Source organism: Engystomops pustulosus, chromosome 5 (assembly GCF_040894005.1).
Source record: "Engystomops pustulosus chromosome 5, aEngPut4.maternal, whole genome shotgun sequence".
Classification (NCBI taxonomy): domain Eukaryota; kingdom Metazoa; phylum Chordata; class Amphibia; order Anura; family Leptodactylidae; genus Engystomops; species Engystomops pustulosus.
Genome location: NC_092415.1, coordinates 24,476,417 through 24,503,745, shown reverse-complemented (window position 1 = coordinate 24,503,745; position 27,329 = coordinate 24,476,417). Strand labels below are relative to the sequence as shown.

The following is a 27,329-nucleotide window of genomic DNA, read 5'->3' as shown; positions in this document are numbered from 1 at the left end:
TAGGCGTAGAGGATGTCCCCTTGTCCTGGTCACAGGCCTAGGTATAAAAAGATCTTTGGAGAGATCCTTGTACTGTCCGTTCAGGTATTTGTACATTGTAATGAGGTCTCCCCTCAGTCGTCTTTTTTCTAAACTGAATAATCCCAAATTTTGTAATCTGTCAGTGTATTCTAATCCCCCCATTCCCCTAATAATCCTGGTTGCTCTCCTTTGCACCCGTTCCAGCTCTATTATATCCTTTTTATACACTGGTGCCCAAAACTGTACACAATATTCCATGTGTGGTCTGACCAGGGATTTGTATAAGGGCAAAACTATGTCTTTATCATGAGAATCTATTCCTCTCTTGATACATCCCATTATTTTATTTGCTTTAGCAGCAGCCGCCTGGCTCTGGTCACTAAAATTAAGTTTACCATCCACCGATACGCCCAAGTCCTTTTCAGCTTCAGTTTTACTAAGTAATTGACCGTTTAGAACATAATTATACTTTTTGTTTCCATGGCCCAAGTGCATAACTTTACATTTATCTACATTAAACCTCATCAACCATTTCTCTGCCCATCCCTCAAGCTTCCACAAATCCCTCTGTAATGCTAAACTATCGACCTCAGTATTTATTACTTTACACAGCTTAGTATCATCTGCAAATATTGAAACTTGACTGTGTAAACCCACTACAAGGTCATTAATAAAAATATTAAAAAGAAGTGGCCCCAATACTGACCCCTGTGGCACTCCACTGGTAACATCAACCCAATCTGAGAATGTGCCATTAATGACCACCCTCTGTTTTCTATCACTAAGCCAATTACTTACCCAGATACACAGATTTTCTCCTATTCCCAGCAGTCTCATTTTGTATACCAACCTTTTATGTGGCACGGTGTCAAATGCCTTTGAGAAGTCCAGATATACAACATCCACAGCGTCCCCCAGATCCAGTCTTGAACTTACCTCCTCGTAGAAACCAATCAGATTAGTCTGACAGGACCGATCTCTCATAAACCCATGCTGACGCTGGGTTATAAGGTTGTGCACAGTGAGATACTCCAGGATAGCATCTCTAATAAACCCCTCAAATATTTTCCCCACCACAGCAGTTAGACTTACGGGTCTGTAGTTTCCAGGATCGCTATTTGATCCTTTTTTGTATATTGGTACCACATTTGCAATGCGCCATTCCTGTGGAACATAACCAGTCCTCAGTGAATCTTCAAATATTAAAAATAACGGTCTGTCTATCACGGTACATAATTCATGCAGAACCCGGGGGTGTATGCCATCTGGCCCCGGTGATTTATCTATCTTAGTGGTTGCGAGGCGGCGCCGTACCTCTTCCTGGGTTAAACTGTTGACATTATAAAAAGAATTAACATTATTCCTCATTGTGTCTTCCACCAGGGGATTTTCCTGGGTAAAGACAGTTGAGAAGGCGACATTCAGTAGATTGGCCCTTTCCTCATCTCCTTCCACCATGACCCCCATGTTATTTCTAAGGGGACCCACACTCTCTGTTTTTAGTTTCTTATCATTTATATACTTGAAAAATAATTTGGGATTATTTTTGCTCTCCCTGGCAATATTTCTCTCAGTCTCTATTTTTGCGGCCTTTATCTGCTTTTTACAGGATTTATTTTTCTCTCTATAATCCTGTAATGCCTCATCACTACCTTCACGTTTTAGCACCTTAAATGCTTTATCTTTCTCGCTTATTGCTTTCCTTACAAGACTAGTTAGCCACATAGGGTTTTTCTTGTTCCTTTTATGCTTTTTCCCATAAGGTATGTGTTTCTCACAGGACTTTTTCAGAATATATGAGAAAAAGTCCCATTTTTGGGGGGGGCTTTTGTCCTTGAGAGCATTATCCCAGTCTATGCCTTTAAGGTCTTCCCTTAGTTGCTGAAAATTTGCCCTCCTGAAGTTTAGAGTGTTGGTTGCCCCTTCACTAACGCTCTTAGTAAAGCGTAATACAAAATCAATGATATTATGATCACTATTCCCCAGGTTCCCCCCAACCTGTAGTTTTGATATCCTATCAGGTCTGTTGGTAAGGATAAGGTCCAGCAGTGCCCCCCCTCTTGTTGGCTCCAGGACTAGTTGCGACAGGTAATTGTCTTTTGTTGTTGACAAGAACCTGCTACCTTTGAAGGACCTGCAGGTTTCCGCCCCCCAGTCAATATCTGGGTAATTGAAGTCCCCCATGATAAGTACTTCACCATGCTTTGAAGCCGCATCCATTTCACTTATCAGCATTTCCTCTGCTGCCTCCATTATATTTGGAGCCTTATAACAGACCCCTAGTAATATTTTATTATTCTTTTTCCCTCCTCTTATCTCCACCCATAGGGACTCCACATTTGCGTTACTGATGTCATCTCGCAGGACGGGCTTGAGGCAAGAATTCACATATAAACAAACCCCTCCCCCTTTTTTATTTATACGATCCTTTCTAAAAAGACTATAACCATCTATAGTAACAGCCCAGTCATAGCTACTGTCCAGCCATGTCTCGCTGATACCCACTATATCATATTTCCGTTCCAACATCAAGAGTTCCAGTTCCTCCATTTTGTTTGTGAGGCTTCTGGCATTTGTGTACATACACTTTATATGGTTTTCCCTGTCCCTATTCCTTTTGTCCTTATTCCCCAATCTCATTCCAGCCCCCCTTCCTCCCCCATGGACTATGACCCTTCCCAGCTCTCTATGTACACCGTCTATTTGCCCTGCACAAGTGTAATTGCCCTCCCCCCAGGTCTCTAGTTTAAACACTCCTCCAACCCTCTAGCCATTTTTTCCCCTAAAACAGCGGCCCCCTCCCCATTGAGGTGCAGCCCATCCCTACTGTAGAGCCTGTAGCCCACAGAAAAGTCATCCCAGTTCTCCATGAACCCAAACCCCTCCTTCCTACACCAACTTTTGAGCCACTTATTTACCTCCTTGATCTCCCGCTGCCTTTCTGGTGTGGCACGTGGTACAGGCAGTATTTCGGAGAAAATTACCTTTGAGGTCCTTGCCCTGAGCTTATGGCCTAAATCTCTGAAATCATTTTTAAGGACCTTCCACCTACCTGTTACTTTGTCATTAGTGCCAATGTGGACCATGACCGCTGGTTCCTCACCAGCCCCTCCCAGTAATCCGTCAACCCGATCCGCAACATGCCGAACCCGAGCACCCGGCAAACAACACACTGTTCGGTATGCACGGTCTTTGTGACAGATTGCCCTGTGTGTTCCCCTAATAATGGAATCTCCCACTACCAGCACCTGTCTGACTTTGCCTTTGCTCCCATTACCCTTCTTACTGGAGCAGACATTCCCCTGGTTGCTAGCGGCCATGTCTTTCTGCAGCATTGCTACCCCAGAGCTGATATCCCCCTCATCCACCAGCCTGGCAACTTATTGGGGTGCACCAGATCAGGACTAGACTCTCTACAACTCTTCCCTCTACCCCGCCTTCTACATGTTACCCAACTAGCTGCCCCCTCATTCTGCACCTCCATACTTCCCTCCCCACAACCATCTTCCCCAGAGAGTTTGTGCTCCAGGAGCAGCAAACTTCGTTCCATATTATCAATTGCCCGCAGCCTTGAAACTTGCTCATTTAGATCCAGAATCTGGGCTTCCAGATGAGCAATTTTCACACATCCCACACAGCAGTATTCCCCCTCGAACGGCTGTTCAAGGAAAGCATACATGGCACAGGATGTACACCTTGTAGCAATGCCACTTATGGAGTCCATAATTCTAATGGGGATTACAATATAAATATGCACAGAAAGAAGAATTTACAGTCAAAGTAACACAAAACACAGAAGTTACCTGCTAAAGCCCCTCAAACTTAAGTCCCTTAAACCTAAGTCACACTTATGACACTGCACACACTTGGGATCAGTGCACACTCGCTGCCAAGCTCACACACTCGCTTTGCTAATGCTTTTTTTTAAAGTTATCGGCCACAAAAATCTGCAGAGCTCACTGCACAAGATCTGGCTGCAAAACCAGATCTTGTACATTAAATGGCTGAACATCAAAAAGAAGGAGGTCTCAAAACAAAGGTCGAGATGAGCGCTACTCATAATACCAGGTGTTCCCACCCAGTAAAAATGGGTTTGCGATAAATACATTTATTCCACGGAGCATTTCTAAGTCATAGCAAAGGGAATGGGATTACCAAGCACTTGGTTCCTTCTCCCTTAGATGCATCTATTTTGATTCCTTTTCTCTTAGATCCCTCAAAGGTTTCATGTTCTGCTTCTATTATTGGAATAAAACCAAACACGTCAACAAGAGTCAATGTTCTCTGTCTACAATCGTCTTCTGTGGACAATATTCGAATATATTGAAAGGTAACAATGTTGGTGGCCAAAAACAGGACAAACTTAGTTTTTTAAACTAGAGCAAAACTTTTTGCTAGACCCAGATAGCATTAGGTATACAGTTTCTCTGTGTATAGCATATCCAGGTGGTAATCTGCTGTCAAACTGTCCAGCCAGCTCTATCCATCCTCGAAGACTTGATAACTAGCATGTTCTTCAATTTATTCCTCCTTCTATACATTTTTCAAAAAACTTTTGTTTTCTACTGTAGGTTTAGTTGTAGAAGGACAGAAAGTAATAAAGAAAGGAAGAAAAGAGAGAAAGAAAGAAATGAGGAAAGAGAGAGATAAAGTTAGAAAGGAGGAAGGAGAGAGAGAGAGAGAAAGAAATGAGGAGAGTGCGATAGATAGAAAGAAAGTAGAAGGGGAGAAACAAAGAAGGAAAAGATGGAGAGAAAAAAGGAAAGGAGTTAGGGGAAAGATGATAGCTACTTAAAATATGATACAAAATTATACAGACATTTCATTGCTACATCCTTGAAAAGCGTGTATCCTAACTCTGAAACATCTCTAAGGAATTAAAAAGATTCACTCTTCTTTTCACCTACATTGGAGTGCTGCCTCTTCATTGGAAAGATAGATAGATAGATAGATAGATAGATAGATAGATATGAGATAGATAGATAGATAGATAGATAGAAGATAGATAGATAGATAGATAGATAGATAGATAGTATATAGATAGATAAATAGTAGATAGATAGATAGATAGATAGATGGATAGAAGATAGATAGATAGATAGATAGATAGATAGATTGTGTGTTCATAGGTAGAAAAAAAGGCAGATAGATGAAAGGATAGAGAGACATAAAGATGTTAAGACTATGGGCCGCTCCATGTCCAAAACGCGTCAGAAACATTATTCTATGTGGTTTGACATGCACATACATATATAGATAGATATCATAGTTAGATTATTGACAGAAAGTTTCATAGATAAATTGATTTCCAAGAGCATGGAATGTTACAAGTCCTCCCAGTGAAAAAACTCTCCTTTGTTAAGGAGGGGTGCAAAGCCTACACAGGTCCAGGCAGGATCCTTAGATAGCTGTAGCAATGGAAAAGACGCAGGCAGCACTCCAACAATCCAGGAAAGTTCATATCAAGGTGTGAAGGCCACAATAAATCACGCCTTGATGTGAACTTTTCTGGATTGTTGGAGTGCTGCCTGCGTCTTTTCCATTGCTAAATTGATTTCCAGATGGATAGAAAGATAGATAGAAAGACCTAATGAAAAAAAACATATACATATATTGCTACAAAAAGAGAAAGATAGATATTTAGAAGCACTTTTTCAGCCCACACAAGTTACGTGTCTTTTTTTTCCGCTCTTGTTTTTCTTTCAATTACATTACTTTTCCATTGAGAAGTTAAACTTTGAGATGACAGCCAACAGACGCGCCACAAGGAACGTCAAGACAAAAAGTAGAAGAGTGGGAAGAGCAGCCATTTAAACCTGACAAGTAAATTGTTTTACATTTTCCAGCCCGCGATTCTGCTGAATAAACTTTCTTAGACAACATCTCTTGACTATTTTAACATCTGTTGTTCTTGGACAAGTGTGTTACCAGGAGAGCGCTGGGCTGCCCGGTGTCTTGGCCTAGGAGGTTTTGCAGGCAATGAATTGTGTTCTTCCAATCTTCCCGCTAATTAATCCCCTTGTGTTTTCGTCTTTACTCGTTCTTCGCAGACCCATCAGTGAGCGGATCTGCCTGAGGGGAGGTCATATTAGGAGATACACCTCAAAAAACATCACTTTGGACTGAAAATTTCAGATACTTTAAATGATTAAAACTCAGCAGAGACCAAGTGCAGGAGTGTTTGTCAAATGTGAATGGAAGCTGCTGCATTCTGTCGTTATTCTCTATGCTTCCTATTAACCTATGGACTCCAGGCCATATTAATCATGTTAATATAGTGCAGCCGTGTACATTACTAGGAGCCCATAGCTTTACTCACTGGGATTCTGCTGGCCGTGTACAGAGTTTGACCAAACTAATTGCGTCCCATAGGATCCAGGCGCTGGCTGTCTTTGGCCGGGTTAAGTATTGCCAATCAATGCGCCAACTGGAAGATCTCACAAATGTGTCTCTTTGAATATGTTCTAACCTGCGTCTGTCAAGAAGTTTTGGAGGTTCTTGTATTAATAGCACAGACTGGGCAAGTTCTTATGGGTAGGGTACAGCAATTAAAACTTTATTCATTTTCAGACGAGACATTCTCAATGATTCCCTTAGGGAGTAATTTGTGCTTGGCTCGGAAACCACTAGTTAAGTGGGTTAAAGTCCATCCATATAGAATAGAAGAATCTACTCCCTTAGTGAGACCACTTCATATTATAAGCTCAAAGCGCTGAGTGTTGCTTGGGCACAAGATTCTTATGGTTAGGGGATAGTTGATAAGTCCAGAGACACTTGACTGTGGTGGGTCCATGAATCTAGGATAGTTGGGCACTTTTGTTCTATGGGGAAGAAGGAATTCCTTATGCCATGATGATACTTAGAGTCCCGTCATTGTATATGGACTTTGAAATTCATTCAACACGTGGTCCAAGATTAATGGACTGGCCACAGCAGTGTATCTCTGGCCTCAGGAGCATTCAGGTCACTGGCAGGTCCTCATTCGTGTGATTGCTATGGTCCCAGTGGTCCAACCCTCACTTCAAACCTCCTCCATCCTCAAACACATATACACTTGACTCAGCCAAAGTGTCCTAAATGTAGAGAGAGGAGGAAGCCGCTTTCAGAATACCTCTGGCAGAACTAAAGGATTGGACATATTCGATTCAAACAGCATGCCCCATCTTCCCATTCATATCTTCTTTTGAAGGAGATTCTGAAGCATTTCAATCCCCTAAAGAGAAGTGTCATGGAGCATTCTGTAAATATTTTTGGGGTTAAGGTAACCATACCACCGATGGAGGCATGTCACACTTTATGTAGTCCGATGACCTTTAAGTGATTCAATCACCTTATGTACTCCTTTTGATGTGGAAACAGCATAGAAGATGTCCTAGCATTCCACTAGGCCCATTCTACTGAGACATTGTCAAAAGGCCCACACTGACTTATGTTTACTAAGCAGAAAATCCTGCTATCTTCTTTTTATCAGGAGACTTGGTGATGATGGTCTGAAGGCCTATAAAGACTTTAGATGACTGATTGCCTCACCAAAAATGCTAAAATATATCTAATGAGAATAAATCTATAGATAAAATATAGTAAATATATTTAGAAGACCCCCATGACATCCTAATAATATTACACTAGGAACCAAATAAACACTGAAACCCTGCCATCTTCTGTTTGGATGAGAGTAGGGTCTGAAGGCCCATACAGACATTAGATGATTGGATGTCTCATCAAAATGGGGGGGGGGGGGTAAGCTAACATGTTTCTCATGTGTACAACCAGGTCAAGTCTATTGACACTCTGTTGTAAATAGATATAGAAGATCTTGTGACATCATTCCTAATGACATTATGACAACAGGAACCAAATAACACCACCAGCTTGACATCTTGTTTTGACCAAGTTGGGGAGTAGGGTCTGAAAGCTTACACTGAATTAAGATGGTTGGTTGTCCTATCAAAATGGTAACACGTATCTAATGTGTATATCCACATCTAGTCTATCCATAATTTATACTAAGTATATATTGTAGACCCTTGCAACATCATTTGCAATGACTTTATTACAAAAAAACCCCACTAACGTTGACATATACTTTTCATTGGGAGGGAGAGTTGATCAGTATGGTCTGAAGGCCTGTATGGACATTAAATGATAGGATGTCCATCATCGAAATGGCTAGATGTATATAATGTGTAAATGCAGCTCTAGTCTATCGATAATCGATAACCTTAGATGTTTGGATGTCCCACCAAAATGCCCACAAGTATCTAATGTGTATATCTGGCTTTAGTCTTAATTACCTATAGTAATGATATATAGTAGACCCTTGTGACAACATTGCTAATGACATCATTAAAACAGGAACAGAATAACCCTACAAACTAGACATCTAATTTTCATTTGGAGGGAAAAATGGTGGGCAGTCTGAAGGTCTAGACATCTAGATCTAGACAATAGATGGTAGGGTGCCAAAATGGCCAGGTGTGTCTAATTTGTAAATCCAGCTCTACCCTATGGATAATCTATGTTAAATACATATATATAGTGGCATAATATAAATTATATAATGACATAATTACAACAGGAGCTAAATAATCCCTCAAACCCGCCTTGTTCTTTATATCAAGAAAGTTGCTGAGGATGGCCTGAAGGTCCACATCAACGTTGGTTGGATGTCCCTTCAAAATGGCCACACGTATTTAATGTGTGTATCCAGCTCTAGTCTATGGATAATCTATAATAATATATATATATATAAGACCACCATGACATCATCCCTAATGACATCATTACAACAGGAACCAAAAAAAAAACAATAAAAACCTTCTATCTTCTTTTTATCCCAAGAGGATGGCCTGAAGGTCCACACCAACATTGGTTGGATGTCCCTTCAAAGTGGCCACAAGTATTTAATGTGTGTATCCAGCTCTAGTCTATGGATCATCCATAGTAAATATATATATACTAGACCACCATGACATCATTCCTAATGACACCATTACAACAGGAACCAAAAAAAAACCCTAAAAACCTTCTATCCTATTTTTATCCCAAGTCAAACCTAAGGAATGTGCTATTAAAGAGGACGATAGGACGTAGGGTTGAGCTGGTCAGCCAGATATCATTAGCCGGTTGTATACATGAAATACAGGGGTTAGAGAAGCAGCAGTGAAAAGCCAGTCTCTTTACCTCCTTGAGCTGATCAGAGGATCAGAGTATCAAGAAAGGATTAGCCCTGACTTGGGATTTGTGTGATTGGTTAATTTATTGCAGCGATGGCAGGTCTTTCATCTATAGCAGCATTTAATCAGTCCAGCCATGGAGGCTATTACCGGCCGGACAGAATTTTTTTTTCTTTTTTTCTTTATTTTTTTATTATTATTTATTTTATTTTATTTTTTTTTGTTCACAATCCCTACCCCAATTATTCCACTGCCATTCCCAAATTATCTGGAACCAGCTTTTAACCTCCTACTAATAAAAATTAGTAGATGTGTCTGATATAACCCATTGGACAAGGCAAATTAGAAATTGTGTAAATACGGTTAGCACTTACAAAAAAAAAAAAAAAAAAACCCTGAAAAACCTTCTCTCTCTTAAAGGATGTGCAGGACTTATCGCCCCTGCTCTGATCCAAATCCTCGTGGTTGAAAATTTATATTAGATTTTATCGGCCAAGTCTAAGTCTAGAAAAATCAATGAAGGTTATCTTTTATGTTGCAGGAACTTGTGGAAATATTGATTTTCATTTTATAGTGAATTTGGAGCATGGGTTTGTAATCACTGCAAAGCTGCCTATAATATTCTGCCGCTACTGTATCCTTTACCGGGTATTTCTGTTCTTAGCCAGATAGGCCGCTTCATCTTGATTATTTCGCCTTCTATGTTTGGGGCTTAAATTACATACATTTTTTTGTTTTACTATTTGCTGTAAAACGTTATTGCTCAGTTCTTTATCTCTACTTATTATTACTGCCCTTTGGCACGCTAACTTAATTATAGACTTTCCCGAAGAAGAAGAAGAAGAAGCATGAACTATGTCTTTCTCCCCGGGAAGAAAATATTGGAAATAAAAAGTATTGTAACTGCGATAACTAATGAGATTTTATATGCAAAAAAATTCTAAAAGTTCATGCCAGAAAGCAGTGAAATGTAGTAAAAATAAAACACGGCTGTATAAAAAGGAATGGATATGGAGTCCCTATTGTTATATATTGCAGGGCTGCAGGTGCTTATGTGCCTCCATAGGGTTCAGTCTGTTATATAACATGTCAGGGAGATAAGAACAGGCTATAGGGCCATAGTACAAAAACAAATAACCTAAACCGCCCATGTGTATGAGACAGCATAATTCCAAGTCTAGCGCTTTAACGGAAATCTACAATCAAAATCCATCATGATAAACCAAGGACACTTACTCATAGACCCAGGCACTATGACTGTGATAATCTATTTATATGTCTTATCCATGGCCTCTTTCCTTCTAAAATCAACTTTTAAAATTATACTAATAAGCCTGAAGGACTCCTGTGGGTGTAACCAGAGCTCGTGCATGCTGCAGATGGATTGTTACACTATGCAGAAGCACTTCCCCCTCCCACTGTGTGCTAAAACTTCCAGTAAGATTACATAAGGCGTAATACATAAGGCAGAGGAGAGGGGAAGTTCTGAGGGAGCAGGGTTGAGGGTGACACAGTGTAACAGCTTATGAAGCTACAGCACTGAGGGGCAATATTTTAGTTTTCCCAATTTATAGGAGTAAATCATTGTGATCACTGGTGGTCCAACAGATGGGAATCCCAAAGGGGAACCAAAAATCCATTGAATTCTCCCAGACAGACAGGATCACAAGGCTAGACCTTTATTGGGCTTAATTTTGGGTTTAAGAACAATGTTTGGTGTATACTGTTCCCCCCATCCCCCTGCTTCCTCAATCCTTCTTCCTGCTGTAATCTCACACAGTGGGGGTCATTTACTAAGGGTCCGATTCGCGTTTTCCCGACGTGTTACCCGAATATTTCCGATTTGCGCCGATTGTACCTGAATTGCCCCGGGTTTTTGGCGCACGCGATCGGAATTTGGCGCATCTGCGCAGGTATGCACGCGGCGGAAATCGGGGGGCGTGGCCGAACGAAAACCCGACGTATTCGGAAAAACCGCCGCATTTAAAAAAATAATTGTCGCGAAAATTTCACTCACCTTCATCCTGGATAGGCCGGTGTATTTCGAGGCATTCCAGCGGACTTCAGCGCAGCAGCGCCACCTGGTGGACGGCGGAGGAACTGCTTTGATGAATCCCGGCCGGACCCGAATCCAGTGCAGAGAACGCGCCGCTGGATCGCGAACGGACCGGGTAAGTAAATCTGCCCCAGTGTGCTCGTGCACAGTGTAACAGCCTGTCAAACTACAGCATTGAAGGGCTCTGGGAACGCCCCCAGAGCCCTTCTGGCTCATTGGCATAATTGAATGTTGATTTTAGCAGGAAGGAGGCCATGGATAACAAATATAAGAAGATTACCACAGTCCCGGTGCCTGGATCTATGAGTAATGTCCCTGGTTCATCATGATGGATTTCGGTGTTTGACTTCCTTTATATTTATGTGCATGAAGCTGTGGTGTCCTCCAGTTTAGTAAATTCCTGTACAAGACCCAAACCTCAAGATAGTAATTTCTACAACACGGAATTTGAACACACAGGTTAGCCCATTTAGGACTGCCAAGGCTTGCTATAACCTTACTGAACTATTCTGCCCGAAGACAGAGAGATGCCTTTTCGGTCAGGCCTAAAACTTAACTTTTAATAGTCTTAAGTAAATTATAGTTCAAACTGAATTCACACACATCATTTTAAAACTGCAGGTGAGGGTTGCAGATTATAGTTGAGTGTCGCCTATGAAGTGAGTAACAACTCAATTTGTATTAGTGTTGGTCGATCCCTGCAGTGATCGTACTCATTTGCCACCACACACTTGCGCTTAAAACACACACTCTAGCCCCCCCGACATGTTTCGCCGGTTAGACCAGCGTCATCAGGGGATTGGGGCTACGGTAGCCCCAATCCCCTGATGACGCTGGTCTAACCGGCGAAACATGTCGGGGGGGCTAGAGTGTGTGTTTTAAGCGCAAGTGTGTGGTGGCAAATGAGTACGATCACTGCAGGGATCGACCAACACTAATACAAATTGAGTTGTTACTCACTTCATAGGCGACACTCAACTATAATCTGCAACCCTCACCTGCAGTTTTAAAATGATGTGTGTGAATTCAGTTTGAACTATAATTTACTTAAGACTATTAAAAGTTAAGTTTTAGGCCTGACCGAAAAGGCATCTCTCTGTCTTCGGGCAGAATAGTTCAGTAAGGTAATTTCTACAACACCAACAATTAATTGTTTTTTTCTTTGCTAATGATCCAGGTCTCCTGTGATATCAATAGGAGGTGGCTCGGCCTCTGACCTTGTTACGACGCAGCCCAATGTCCGATTCGCACAACATTAGGAATCACACGGAATATTTTATGCGTCCTGCGTAATGCCAAGTCTTGGCGGATAGTAGAAAGCCGCATTAGTAATTGGCTGATGTAATTATAGCCGCATTTTATGTTGTTTGTCACTTCACAATAGGAAGAGCAGAGACGGGCGCAGCTCTTTATACGCAGGTCACATTCGCTATTGCTCCGGATTGCGAAATTTGCTCTCGAAAACTCGCTGAGTTGCATCAAAATCATTATATTTATTTTGTTTATTTTTTTTTATCTCTGCCAATGACCAGAATCTGTTTTTTTGCTAAACCTTGTATTTCCATGCGCGGCTCAGCCACACTTGCTGTAAACTGTATTCCTGCCCCATATGTTTGTTCAACGCAGCCAAGAATTATGCGGTGATAGGAGATTACATAGGGGATTATTTATTGGCTTCCTGCTATATTAGCCTTAAAGCAGGAGCGGCTTCAAAGACTCAACCTTCAGAATAATATTCCAACAATTAGGTATTTCCATGTATTACCGTTCTAAGGGAATGATCTGCAGCCGAAATGTGATGATGTCTCATCTAGATTAACCCTGTGTAGTCATTTTATGGAGTGGCAGGGGGGCGCTTTATTCCTTTTTTACACAGTAGGTTATTGATGCTATTGTTAAAGTGTACCTACCCTTTCACCAAACAGTTCCTGTACGTGAGGAATAACACTATATCTGGCCACTGCCCCCTTCCCCTTACCTCTGCACAGACTACTAGACACAGGGCCGGCGTTATGAGGTGGCAAACTGGGCATTTTCCCAGGGCCCCCTGTCCTAAAGTGTCCCCTGCATGTGGACTTTTATGGGTAGAGGATGTATTGCTCTTTTAATACCCCTAGATTGAATGCCTGGGTGAAGATGCTTCATCATCTATCTCCTGTCTATATATCTCTCATCTATCCGTCTAGTTATCTATCTCCTATAATTTGTCTATTTCCTATCTATGTATATATGTCTATCTAACCATTTACATAGCTAGCTTGTTGTCTATTTATTTATATATCTCCTATCTATTATCAATCAATCTTCTATTTCTCTTGTACTGTATCTATCCTTCATATCTATCTATCTATCTATCTATCTATCTATCTATCTATCTATCTATCATCTATCTATCTATCTATCTATCTATCTATCTATCTATCTATCATCTATCTATCTATCTATCTATCTATCTATCTATCTATCTATCATCTATCTAGCTATCTATCATCTATCCTTCATATCTATCTATATGTCTGTCTGTCTGTCTATCTATCTATCTATCTATCTATCTATCTATCTATCTCATATCTATCTATCTATCTATCTATCTATCTCATATCTATATCTATCTATCCATAATCTACTTTATATTTTTGAATCTATAAATCTATATCATCTTTCATATTTATCTTCTGTCATCTGTCTATCTTATTATTATTATTGTGTGTGTTTGAATGTAGAACTTTATGGGGGGAGATTTCTCATAGGTCTCTTAGAGCTGACATTTTCTAGTCACCTATGGCAACCAATCAGGACTCAGCTTTGATTTTCCCACAATTGTTTATAAAATTACATCTAATCTCTGATTGGTTGAAATGGGCAACTACAACAGTTTTACCTCAGACACTTTATGATAAATCTCCCCAGTGAGGTGTGTATACAAGTATATATATGTGTCTATATGTGAGTGTATACATGTGTGTGTACAAATATGCATGTATTTTTTTTGAGGGGAAGGTAGGACCATGCAGAAATCTGCTATGGGGCCTAGCCTCTCCTACTTACACTCCTGTATGGGGCACCCATGTGACATAACCCTCTGACGTAACCCTATGTATGGTGTGAACAGATCCTTAGACAGAAATAAGGACAGACCGGTATCAGTATAGACTGCTTTAGTCAACATTACGTATACTTCTGCCAGTATTCATCAGTGTAACTATGATACCTATGGGACAAACTCATATCTGATCCTGAACAGGAACAGAACAGAAAATTGTCCCAAATATGACTCACTGCCAGATCTAAAGCGGCCAAGTGTCATTTACTTTCCAGCAAGCCTCAAACCTCGCCTGGAGGGACTTCCACCCCGAGGAACAATTGAGTCTCTCCGTGTCAGACGCACGCAGCTGCTGACAATTACTAACATATTCTCTGCGTTACCTCTACCATAGAAGCCATAGAACATCTCCGATAGCGGCAGATTTATACATCACTTGTTGGATCTTTGACCATCAGTTAGTGACTGTCCTAGAAAAGTTTTCTAAAAAGTGTCATTATGCTACAGTACTTTAGTTTACAGGTTATTAAAGGGATTATCTTCAAAAAAAGATAGGATGGCTTCCATATATGACACACATAACAACCCGTTGATTTTAATGAGAACTGTGTAATACTTTGTTTGCCCTGTAGAGGCGCTGTAGGAAGATTGAACGCTTGCTTTTGTGTTACCTCTTGGTTGTAGCCGATCAATGAAGGCAACCGGATTCCCTGCGATTTGACAATTTTCAGAGGACTCTTCTAACTCATTGGGGCACATTTACTAAGGGTCAGAACGCCGCACTTCCGTCGGGTTTCGCAATTATTTCTGTTTTGCGCCGAATTCCCCCGGATTTTTTGGCGCACGCGATTGGATTGTGGCTCATCGACGCCGGCTTGCATGCGACAGAAATCATGGTCATCGGACAACCCGATGGATTAGGACGGCTGAATTTAAAAAAGGAAATGTGTCACAAGCACTTACATGCACCAGGAAGAAGCAGGTGAACTGCGGCAGACCTCGGCGCAGAAACGATACATGCAGGAACTCGGGCGGACGATCTTAGTGAATTGCGCCAGACCCCAATCCTCATCGGACAACGCACCCTGGGATCGCGACTGGACCGGGTAAGTAAATCTGCCCTATTGTCTAAGAGGCCTCAGAGGTCTCATGCTATATACTAAGTATATAACACATGCCTACTGAGCGTGCATGTGTCCTGACTATGGAGCAGAGACTGAAACATTTCTGACAGTTCATCATGCCTCAAAACCAAGGATCAGGCATGTTGAAATCTAACTACCCCATCCTCCGTTTACCTGAGATCGGCTGGAACAACATCTTATGTATCCATCTTGATCCTTTTGAGGAGTTATTCTACATTAAAAACAAAGAGACTCCTCATTGTCTGCAGTTACACAGTTTGTATATAGAGTCACAATACATTTCACGACTCATGATATAAACCCCCCCCCCCCAAAAAAAAAAATAATGCATTCCCCTGCTTTATTTACATCAATAAAACATCTAAAAAAATCTTTGAAGTGAGACGTGTGATGAAGGTTTTTGTAGGTTGCTGCTGACCTCCAAGTGTCTTGTTTACAGGGATGAGTGAGTTGGGCCTTTTAATGCTCAACATTACAGAACAGCCGGCAATCTGCGCAGTACGGATAAAATCACAAATCTTCCAGAAAACTCAGAGAAATGTCTTCTCTTATCCTTATTTTTTTGTAATTTAAAATAGAGTTCAGAAAGGCACCGGGAAGTTACTTTCATGGTCAGTACTGAGTGCTCACAACATGAAGGCGCTGCACACATAGTGGGATTTGGATGGTCGCATAGACGTACAACTGGGTGGGCAAATACGCCAACATGGTACAAAGAGGTGGAGTTCATTATAATTTATAATCTGTATGTAGCACCAGTATCCCGGATATATGCAGGTTACCATATAATGAGGCTATAACCTTAGTGGTTTCTGGGAGTCTCAAAGGAGGGAATTGCAGGTGACACCTCTCCAATAGTAGAGACCACAGGAAGAGGAAGGGTGTGGATTAGGATTCCATGTTCTGAAAGTAGTAGTGAGTAGATGTAAGACATATTTATAGTATTCCATAATTGTCTAATACTGGAATACCCATTCTAAGAGGTAGGTCAGTTATTTCTAGTGATCTACTTTTGACAAGATCGGAGAAAACTTTGCTGACTGTCGGGGGTCACATGTGGTAAAGTGGCCAACCCCTTTAACCAACTTAAAGTGAAGTTAGGGAGGCACATGTGCAGTTTTATAACCAGTCTACATATTATGATTTATGGGTTATTTGAGATTTAACAAGTGTTGGGCAGATCTGGAATATGTTTGAGTGGTGAATCATGGCTCACCTGGCTCGACATTCTGCTGCCTGTAATTTTGGATTTATTTGCTCTCGCCTGGCTTGACACCTGATTCATCTACTGGTTTGAACTCCAGTTACTTTTGTGCTCTCCTATTCCTCCCTCATGATGGGCTGATGGGCGCCAGTGTAAAGTCTATGCCAGGTCCATGTCTATAATGTAGAGTCTATACTACAGACGGTACCCTACTTAAGGACACCCGACTTACAGACAACCCATAGTTACAGACAGACCCCCTTGACCTCTGGTGAAGCTTTGTGAATGCTTTACTATAGTCCCAGGCTGCAATAATCAGTTGTAAGGTGTCTGTAATGCAGTTTTATTGATAATCCTTGGTCCCATTACACTAAAAAATGTTTAAACTCCAAATGTCACTGGGGCCAAAATTTTTTTTTGTTCTGGATCTACAATTATAAAATATACAGTTTCGACTTACATACAAATTCAACTTAAGAACAAACCTCGGGACCCTATCTTGTACGTGACCCGGGGACTGCCTGTACTTGATTTCTCATATGGTTTATATTGACACCTGATTGGCCCCTTAAGCCTCTTGGGCCCAGTTGCACCTTTGCACCCTCTCAAGTTCTACCTCTATCCTTTCCCATCCTGTATTTTTGTGTTTAGCTATGAGGGCACTTGTAGTCTTATACCTTGACCCATATTCTCAGCCTTTGTAGCTAAGTCCAATTCTTCTTGCTTGGAATTAATGGTGAACAGTGGTGGATAAACCTAAGCTCTACCACACCAGTTGGTTTTTATTATTGATAGTGTTGAGAAGACCCAAACCTTAAAGTTCAAGTGCATGCTGAACTTAGCAAATTTAGGTCCACAAATCCGGAGCTGAACTTTAGTCATAAGTTTGGGTTTCGGCCTGGGATTACAGCCTCACCAATAGCACCCGTGATCAGTTATGCATGTCGGCATTTTGGGGAGGTTCATCACACCCTGATGCTAGCACTGATCACAGGTGTTACTGGTGGGGTTGTGGGTTCAGGTTTGGGCTCAGAGCCTGAACATGAGCCCGAACAGAATTTTTACGTTTAATTATGGCTGAAGTGGAATTTTCTTGAGTCCGCTCATCACTTATTATAGCGAACCTTGTCCTCAAGTCCATAACTACTTGTCCATGAGTACACTATTAAACATGTAAATGTTATAGTTTTCATCTGAAAGAGCGAATGTATAGTTTTGGCATTTTGAGGCATCAAATTGAGTTAGAATCTTTTCTCATTCACTTTGGGCAAATCTTTCAAAATGGCGGCTACCTACTGCTGTCACTAATCCCCGAGTTTACAGGACGGGGGCGGAGTAAAGTGAAAAAACTTGTAAGAGATTACCAAGTCTCCCTTAAAACTGTGAAACTGAAAGGGGAATCCTGTAACGGATTGAGAGAGTCAGAGATTGGAGTAAAGTTGGAGTAATTATCCGCTCGTTATCTCGGGATGACTCATTGCTTACTGAGCTCCGTGTAACTCTCTGATGTCATCGCTCATTTATTGTTTCAGGAAACATCCACTTTCTGTTTCCTTCCTTTACCTTCTCTATCATAATAATTCTGATGGGATAGGAACACGATAACAGTTTGTCGGCCAAGTTTACATTGTGTACATGGGTTTAGTTTACTTCTCTATTCCCCTCCTCCTCCTATTCACGACATAAAATCCTCTAAGATCTTCCATTTGGATAAACATCAGATACCTGTCTAGATGTGTTTATACAATCCAGATATCAAGTTATATCAAAGGGGTTGTTCAATCTAGAAAATCCAGTTTCATAAACCATATGACTGAAGGGGGCGCTCTGCTTAGGATCAAATACACAAAGTGTTACCCTGGAGAACCTGTCCTGTTACCACTTTGTTAACACTTTGTCACGATTGCCATTTTCAGACTAGGGCATATCCAGGAGAGACAGGGGTCCATAGCAGACTTTTGAATGGGGCCCCCTTTAAAATATATACACATGTCAGTTCCAATCACACAGTATATACACATCATATATACATACATACAACATATACACATCACATATACACACATACATACAATACATACAGCGTATGCACATCACATATACATACAATACATACAGCGTATATACACCACACACACATACTCACACCCTATACACATCTAATACTCTAGATGCTGGGGTCCCCTGACACGATGGGCCCCTTTGCAGCTGCTATGGCTGCCACCCATGTAGTTACACCCCTGTTTTCAGAGCTATCATTGGTGTAGGCAAATCTGGAGAAAATGGCCAGCCCCCATTGCACTTGCAGACTGATTTGCATATCCACAGAAAGTCTCTGCATTGCTAAATCTGTTTTTGTTCACCAAAACATGTTTCTGCTTCTATTAAAGGACATCTATCAGCAGAATATCTGATATGTAGAGTGAATGCTTTCTTCCATTGCTGATATCCAATGGTTTTCTTCCCTTGGATAGAAATCTGTTCTTTTACAGTAATTGTCTCATAATGAGTCTTGAACATGTGACCAAAGCAGATTTTTATCCACTGGAAATAAGAAATGCAGATTTCTATTCAATAACAGCAAGCAGAGGCCTTAACAATGTAAAAAAAAACAACCAAAACAAATATATATATATTTGTAATTTGTACTTTTTATGTGCATAAAATTTGCACATTAAAGGGGTTGTCCCTGATAAAGATGGTTGCTCTCTTTCAAAAACAGCTCCACACTTAACCATGTATCCGAGAATGAAACTGAGTTGCAATACCAGCACAAACCATTTTCAGGTGTGGCACTGTGACACATTTTTTAACCACAGTACAGCCCCTTTAACTGTCTAAATTTATTACATGACATAATACAATAAGACAATATAAAGTAACATAATTAAACATACAATAACATAACATAATACAATAAAATAGAATATAAAATAACATAAAAGAGCAAAGCATGACTTAATATAATATATCACAGTATAAAATCACATAATACAATCAAACATAATATAACATAAAATAGCAGGATAACCTGATAAAATATGGTATAAAACGAGAAAAAAATTGCATATTAGCATAAAAAATAATATAATACAATGTAACATAATATAAAACACTATAAAATAACACAATATGATATAATATTCTGTCCTCCCCTGGTCTATAGAGGCTCGTAGTGTTGGAACAATATATGTTATATTAGATTTTATTTCCAGGGTTCCATTATTTATTTTTTGCCTATTTTTTTTTTCTCAATGCAGATTTTTAATTGAAACCTGATCCGCTTTGATATTCATGGTGATTTTTAGAGCGATATATACGGTAACCTGCATTCCTTTGGAATTACAAGCCATGTTGTTTTTATGGTACAGTATTTTACGGTGTTTTTTTTTTTAATTCACTGGGAAATGATTTATGCACAGCGTCTATAAGGCTGCCTTTGATGACAACACTACTGCGATAATCTTTATACAATCCAAATATTCAAATTGGTCCATGACCCACTGTGATGGAAATAAGTATGAGATCACGCTCTCTCCATTGGCCGCTCTATAATGCAAACAGAGCTGGAATTCTAGAGCTTTTATTGTGGGATAAAAAAATAGCACAGCATACAAGCTGCGCCGGGTTTTATTCGGAAGACAATAAGATTAACTGATTCATAAGGAACTGTGTTTAAAAAAAAAAAAAAAAAAAACAAGCCGGCAATAATGCTCCGATCATCAAACATTCACATTACACCCGGGCTCCCTCTGCACAATCTGGAATTTCTTATGCTAACAACCAGCTGCCAAAGCAGGGCACGCAAAACCGGATGAAACAGCAGATTTTTGGAGCTAGACCTTTATCATCTTGTGACTTTTTGGATTTAGAGGGGTTGTACTAATTTAGCAAGTTACACCCTATTCACAGGATAGGGAATTGCAAACTGAATTGTGGGGGGCTGATTTTCTTGGACACCCACTGATCAAGCAAACAGAGATATCGTTCTTGCTAATTGATGTTGCTGCAAGTCCATTTGCAGCAATGGATGCTATGGGAGTATCAGAAATTGCCAAGCAGAGCGCTCGGGTACCTCCAGCACTAGGGATCTACGGACCCATTCAATTTCAGTCTGGGTTTGATCACCATTAAAGAGAACCCGTCATGCAAAATAACCCCCCTAAACTAAATATATTTTCATAAACTGCCATTAGAGAGCATTGCCTCTATCCCTTCATTGTCCCTCTACATGCCTGTAAACCTAAGCAATGAGGTCCTAAAGCTGAATGCAAATGACCTGTAAAATGTCCAATGAAGCATTAGCATATTCAAGCTGTCCACTCTATTCATGAGTGGGAGGCACAGCCACACCCCCAGTGCATGACTGACAGCCTGTATAATGATGTGAGGCTGTATAATGATGTGCTTCCTGGTACTGGCGCCCCCTGCAGCCTGTGTGTGCATGTGTGTGTGTTTAGGAGAGATACAGCAGCTCCAGGCAGCCATGTTACAGCAGAACATGTCAGATTCATGTGTAGCTGATGTCTGTGTCTCTCACCTGTATATTAGGAGGATGCAGCATGTCAGCAGATGCAGCACAGACTAGCCATGCTTTACTATACATTACACACAGACATGAGCAGGGGGAGGAGAGGGGAGGGGTAACAGGAGTGACATCACTGCCTCTGACCATGTGACCAGCCTCATTTATATGATAAAAAATAGATGATTTTACAATGAATAATGTATGGAATAACTAGATAAAGGCTGGGATGGGATCCTTGTGAGCTGCTCCAACAGGTAGTAGTGACAGGACAAGTGACACAGAGCTGATGACAGGTGTCCTTTAAGTTACTTTAAGAGTGTTACCCTTTATGTGCTGCAAATGGCATTTAAATGCTTTACCCAAGGTTTGTCTCTCACTGTGACTTCATAAGGCAGCGACAATCCTAGAGTAAGTGGCGGCACGTGTCACCGAGTGTTACCTGCGGGGGTAAGGAAGGGTTGAGCTCAGGGGTAAGTAAACCTGCCATGGGCCCTGGGCTGTATGAATATTATGGCCCCTACAAGTCTGGAATCACTTCTTACATATAGTACTAGAATCAGCTTCATGGGGAAAGGAGGATGCGTCCCTTCTGCTGCTTTCATTCTTCGGTTTCAGGACCTTTGGAGGACCTTCATGCACTGGGCCCTGGGCTACCGCCCAAATGCCTGTATTGTAATCCACTACTGGGTGAGCCAAACACAGAACCCTTACTTCTGGCTTCTGCACAGTTTGTGTCCATTCATCACTAGCCAGCACTTATATTGCTCTGCAATTTATGACACTTACATGGTAATGAATGGAGTGAACGTAGATCAATGTGAGTAAACTGCCTTATTCAGTCATTCCAGGATTTTTTTTTACATAAATTGGTTATCTAGAGGTTAAAAAACATGGCTGCTTTCTTCCGAAATAAAGCTCCTCTCCCGACCATTGGTGGTGCATGATATTGCAACTAAACTCCATTCATTTCGAAACAACTGAGCTACAATGCCTGTTATGTTTGGGGCTGTTTTTTAGAAGAAAGCATCCATGTTCCTTAACCTCTACACAACCCCTCAGATTGCCTGGTGTCTGTCACTTGATACCCCCTAAAAGCAGTTGCGGTATATGGATGGGGTGCATTAGCTGTGCCTGTCTACTGTATTGCATGGTGGCTGTGCTTGGTATTACAGCTCACCTTTTCTCATATTAATAATAATTAATAACAAACTGTCCATGTGAGCGATGAATCATAGGTACAACACCTGGATAGGAGTTGAGCTGAAGGACCCCAGCATGTCCACTGTAGAGCAGATGGACCTTCGTGCTTATGGATTGGTCTCCATTATGCTTCCGGTGCTACTTGGTGCAGCTCAGGGAATCAGATCCCCACAGATGATTAATCCTGAAGATAGGTCATTGATAACAATTGCATCTTGAACATGGACCGCGACATCTTGAACCTTGAACCCCTTTAAGACAGTTTGAGAAGCCTCTACAGAAGTGGAGAATTTGGCACAAGTGGTGGGAATAGGTCAAGGGGCCATGAAAAGTGAATACTCTGGCATAGAAGCTATTTTGGTAATTTTTAGTCATTGGTTAAGGCGCCCCAACCCCCCCCCCCACCCCCCCACCTTAAGTCCATTGTTCTTATTTTATCCTTTTCTTTCCTTCATTTTCTTATTGTTTTATATTCCATGCACATTAGAAGGAGAATCCATCAGATCGCTCGGATAGATCTGTTCTGCAAACCCGATGTGAAGATATTACAAGGTCACCCACTCAGCTTCAGACCCATCTTCCTCAGTTTTTATATGACTATGCTAATAATAGAGTATAAAAAACCCTATTACCCCCATACCAGTAAAACTCAATGAGAATAATATGGAACAAGCTCTTATTTTTTTTTTTTTTTTTTACGAATATTTTTTATCCCTCAAAGGACAAGAGGTGTCATGCTTTGCTTCCTCTGCTTTGAAATGTATTCACTCTGTGTCTTTTATAGTCCTGAGACGACATATTGAAACATTAACAATATTATTATTTCAGCGGCAGTAAAACTGTACATCATCAGGCGGCAAAAGATAGAGAAGGGAAAATTACATTATTCATTCCGAATAATTTCCTACGAGAAAATAAATGTAAGAGCGGATAAGGGGTTTGAAATGGATACCGATTCTCCGAATTCTTTCCTGTCTGTTTCAGGAAATAGTGAGATCTTGATGATAGCGAAGTACAATGTACCTAAAGTTCACTCGCAAACATGGGTTTTCTGCTCCGACAGTCATCTGCATTTTCCTTTATAATTCCAAACCACTGGAGATCGGAGTAATCTGGGAGATCTGATCCCGTATCGTTTGGAAATATCCGTGATAATAACTTAGCTATTCAGATCGGTGGAGAGGCTGGAACGCTTTTATCCCGTCTCATTGTTTAAGGAGATGATGCCGAGAATATAGATGACGGCTGAACGGCTGAGATGGGAAAATATGAATCTTAATAGTCTTGATTTTTGATTATTTCTGCTGATTGTTACATATCTCTTTTTTTTTTTTGTTTTGGCAGAAGACAAAGGCTCCCGTTCCTCTGGTGCTGACCGATGGTCCCAAGTGGTTGTTGGATGTGACCTGGCAAGGGGTCGAGGATAGTAAGAACAACTGTATAGTGTACAACAAAGGTAAAGATCATGTCATTTCATTGGATGTTAATATCGATGTAGATGTTTTGGGGATTCTGATATCCATTGGTATTGGAATCTGCATGTGAGTTATTACATGGACTTAGGTATGAAGTCCATGATGTGATTGGTATCAAAACCTTATGGTGGAACATTTGGATAGTTGGTAAACTTGCAACGTAACCTATCAATCACATTTTAGGTAAAAAAAAATCCATCAGCAGCAATGTTTCAATAAGAATACAGATTATTCAATGTCTATTGTAAATTTGGGTCCAGCATAATCCAAAATAATGACCAAGGGGATCGATTTAGGTTGTGCAGTGGTGACCCTGTTGTTGGAAAACTTGGGATTTTAGTTTAGAGTAAACTGGGGTTTCTTATTAACTTAGAAACATTTATGGTATACCCACATGATGTGCCATACATGTCCATTCTCATGTCCCACATGTGGACTGAGTAGCATTTTACAAAATGGCAGACCTATGTCCTTATCTTGCTTACCTCCTTCTAGTGTCTCTGTTTTGCCTTTGCAGCAGCTGCCTGGCACAAGTTGCTATAGTTAAAGGGATAAAAGAATGGATAGTATGAAAGACATCAATCTCATCGCCAACTCTGTAACTCCCATTCAAGGGTTAGGGTTACTCTAACCCTTGGGAGATATAGAAAGATATAGAGAGCTCAGTGAGCTACGCTCAGTAAAAACAACGGATTCAGCGGCACTCACCGATCAAAGTGTCAGAGTTCATACCCCATGGGTGGCATTACAGGTAAGACACAGGTGCTGTTTGGCACTGGCTAGCGCCCAACTCAATGCCAATGAGGCTTTGAAAAAGTGCTACCTAGCATGAAACGGACCACCACATGTCGGTGGCAGGTGTCTTACCTGTAATGCCGCAAGTTTCAAATAAAGTCTGACATCGATGATTGCTGCTGCATCCCTTTTTTTATTCTGTATTTGACGGTTCGCTTTGGGTGAGCCAGGAGAGTCCCCACAAGCCTGCATCCCCTCTCCATGTGTGACCAAGCACAGGATTGCTATGATCAGCCATGCCAGTGCTTCATCTGTTTGATCCATTTAGTAAAGCTACACTGTTTCTGTACAATCTGACCACTGCTGACAGTTTGGACTGATAGGAACAGGATGAGGCAGGACCAGTGGGACAATGACTGGGGAGGGAATGGGGGTGGGGCGAGGGCGATTTTAAAGATTCAACGGACTGCCATGAACTTTTCTCCTTGTTAAATGAAATCTAACATTTGCTTTTATTTATTATGAACCAAACATACCCTGTGAATGCTGAAGCTACACTGATGCAGAAACATATCTTGTTTAATTCCTGAACTGAGTGGTTTTGTTGAAAAAACAATTATAAAATTATGATAATGAGGCTCTGTTGCTCCTGTGGCTGCCCCAGCGCTTCTCCTCTTACCCTAATTATGCTCCAGCCTTGTCCTTCCCAGCATAAGACCAGAATACGTCATCACTGTGTTGTCCCAGGCAGAAGTAATCAATCGCTGCACCACCACCCAGCTGCTGTGTTTGAGTCATCCAGCTCAGGTTGATTAGTTCTGTCTAGACACTTCAATCAGCTCTTTTATGTATGGAAGCCAGTCTGCACCCAGCTTTCCAAAGGTCCCGAATTTTATAATTCTTTTTTGAGCAAAACCATTTGGTTCAGGGATTAAACAAGATGTGTTTCTGCATCAGTATCCATACAGCATTCTCAAGGTACCTCTCAAGGTACTGAGAGCAGGGTCCATTAAAGACGCCTCTTTACTTGGAAACACAATGAAATCAGGTATGATGTGACTATGACCAGACTGTCGGCTCTTTGCAGCTTTTGCTCTTTTTGATCATCTATTTGCAGAGGACGTTCCTGTAATATTAGGTTTTGCTATTTCAACAGCAGCTAATTGTAGTTACATTTTAGAGAGCATTCTCGTACAATCCTCGCTGTCAGAAAAGGACTTCACAAAAGCCGCCTGCTCGTGACAGTCCCATCCAGTACGAAGTGTGTGCATAATAATCCCAACACTCACGTCGTGTGAAGAGCCATCATTACATTCAATAAAGCAGACACTGATAGAGCTGGTCATGGATGCCTCGTGTGTAATCTGCATGGATAGTTTAATAGTCTAAAAGTTTGGAAAAGGACACATGCCCAACAAGTCCAATCTATGAGTCATAGGGCCACATTTGTCAGGGCTTGTACGCCTGGAATCTGGTGTACAAGCCTTGAAATAGGCACAATTTGTTGCACACAACCAGTAATTGCGGCTATTCCCCCATTACTCCACCTCCACGCCAAGTGGAAGTGGAGGGGTGGGAAGGGGTTCAACCTGTCGGAACGTTTAGATGCCTCAAACCTGATGTAGAACAGTTCTGTCAGTACAGCACTGCAGCCCAGTGGATTTGTTAGGAGGGTGGTGCCCCCTGATAGATCCTTCAGCAGACAGGGGCACCATCATGCACTGGCGCACATGTTGCTCTTGATCTTAAGTATCTTATAGATTGAAAGGGTTAATGAGGGGGTATGCATCACATACTTAAAAATAATATTTAATTCTTATTCTTATTCTGGCGGCAGATACGAGGAGATTTCAGGGTAGGAGGAACAAAGAGGCTACTGGGGCATGGAGTAGCCCCGCCGTGTAGTCTCAGCTCCGGCTACTCCACGCCCCAGTAGCCTCTTAAAGATAAAGATTTTAAAAGATTTTTAAAAAGATTTTAAAAAGATTTAAAAATGGCTATCCTCACCTTCTATAGATCCACCTGCCACCTGATTTACCTTTATAGGTAGATTTGTGGTGGTAGGTTCCCTTTAAGTGCATCAGTGTTCCCTCAAAACTGTAATTCCAAAAAACATTATTTCCCAACAAAACTGTTATAGATGAATGAAGAAATCCCCATGTGAAGTAAGATACTATAATACACTGCACACAAGATGCTAATGGTTATATTACTTACTGTTAACCAAAACAACTCGTGGTTGTGTCTCGAAGAGACTTTGATGATCCCTTTGTAGATTTCACAGACCATATTACAATTTTTACACATTTTATTCTAGATTTCCAAACACAGGCTCACTCCGAGATGAAATATGTTTTTGCCAAGGCAACCTACTGGCTGTTATAAAGAAAGAATAGAAAAAAAAAAGAATACGAAGCCCAAGAATTTAAGAAAAAAACAGCCGTTCATATCAAATTATTTACATCCGAAACATTAATCGCAACATCAAAGACGTTCAGAAAAAAAAAACTTCCTCGAAACAATTACAAGTTGTTCTTTTAATCATTACATTTTACACACTCAGAAGTAGATTTCTTTGTAACCTTCAGAAGCCTTTGAAAGCGCCAAATGAAATATTAAATATATAAATACGCAGCATCAATTTGCATTTAAATAATGTATGTCAAGTTCTGTAAAACATAACATTTGTTGTGTAGGAACGTGCACAATGGGGAGAGTGCTGTTGGCTGGGAACTATCTGTGTTCC

At 40.9% G+C, this 27,329-nt stretch overlaps 1 protein-coding gene across 2 annotated transcripts in view; it reads left to right on the top strand.

The window, feature by feature from the left end:
* The window catches only part of ZFPM2 (zinc finger protein, FOG family member 2), a 318,876-nt gene that overhangs the window by 149,967 nt on the left and 141,580 nt on the right, over window positions 1-27,329 (top strand). Inside the window, exons 1-2 of one of the 2 annotated variants that reach the window (XM_072151340.1) lie at window positions 14,093-14,167; window positions 23,718-23,829. In XM_072151340.1, the coding sequence (XP_072007441.1) occupies window positions 14,147-14,167; window positions 23,718-23,829 (133 nt within the window). In that variant the 5' untranslated portion in view covers window positions 14,093-14,146. Of the gene's footprint in view, window positions 1-14,092; window positions 14,168-23,717; window positions 23,830-27,329 lie in introns of those variants that run through there. The other variant, XM_072151339.1, reaches the window with a different exon arrangement.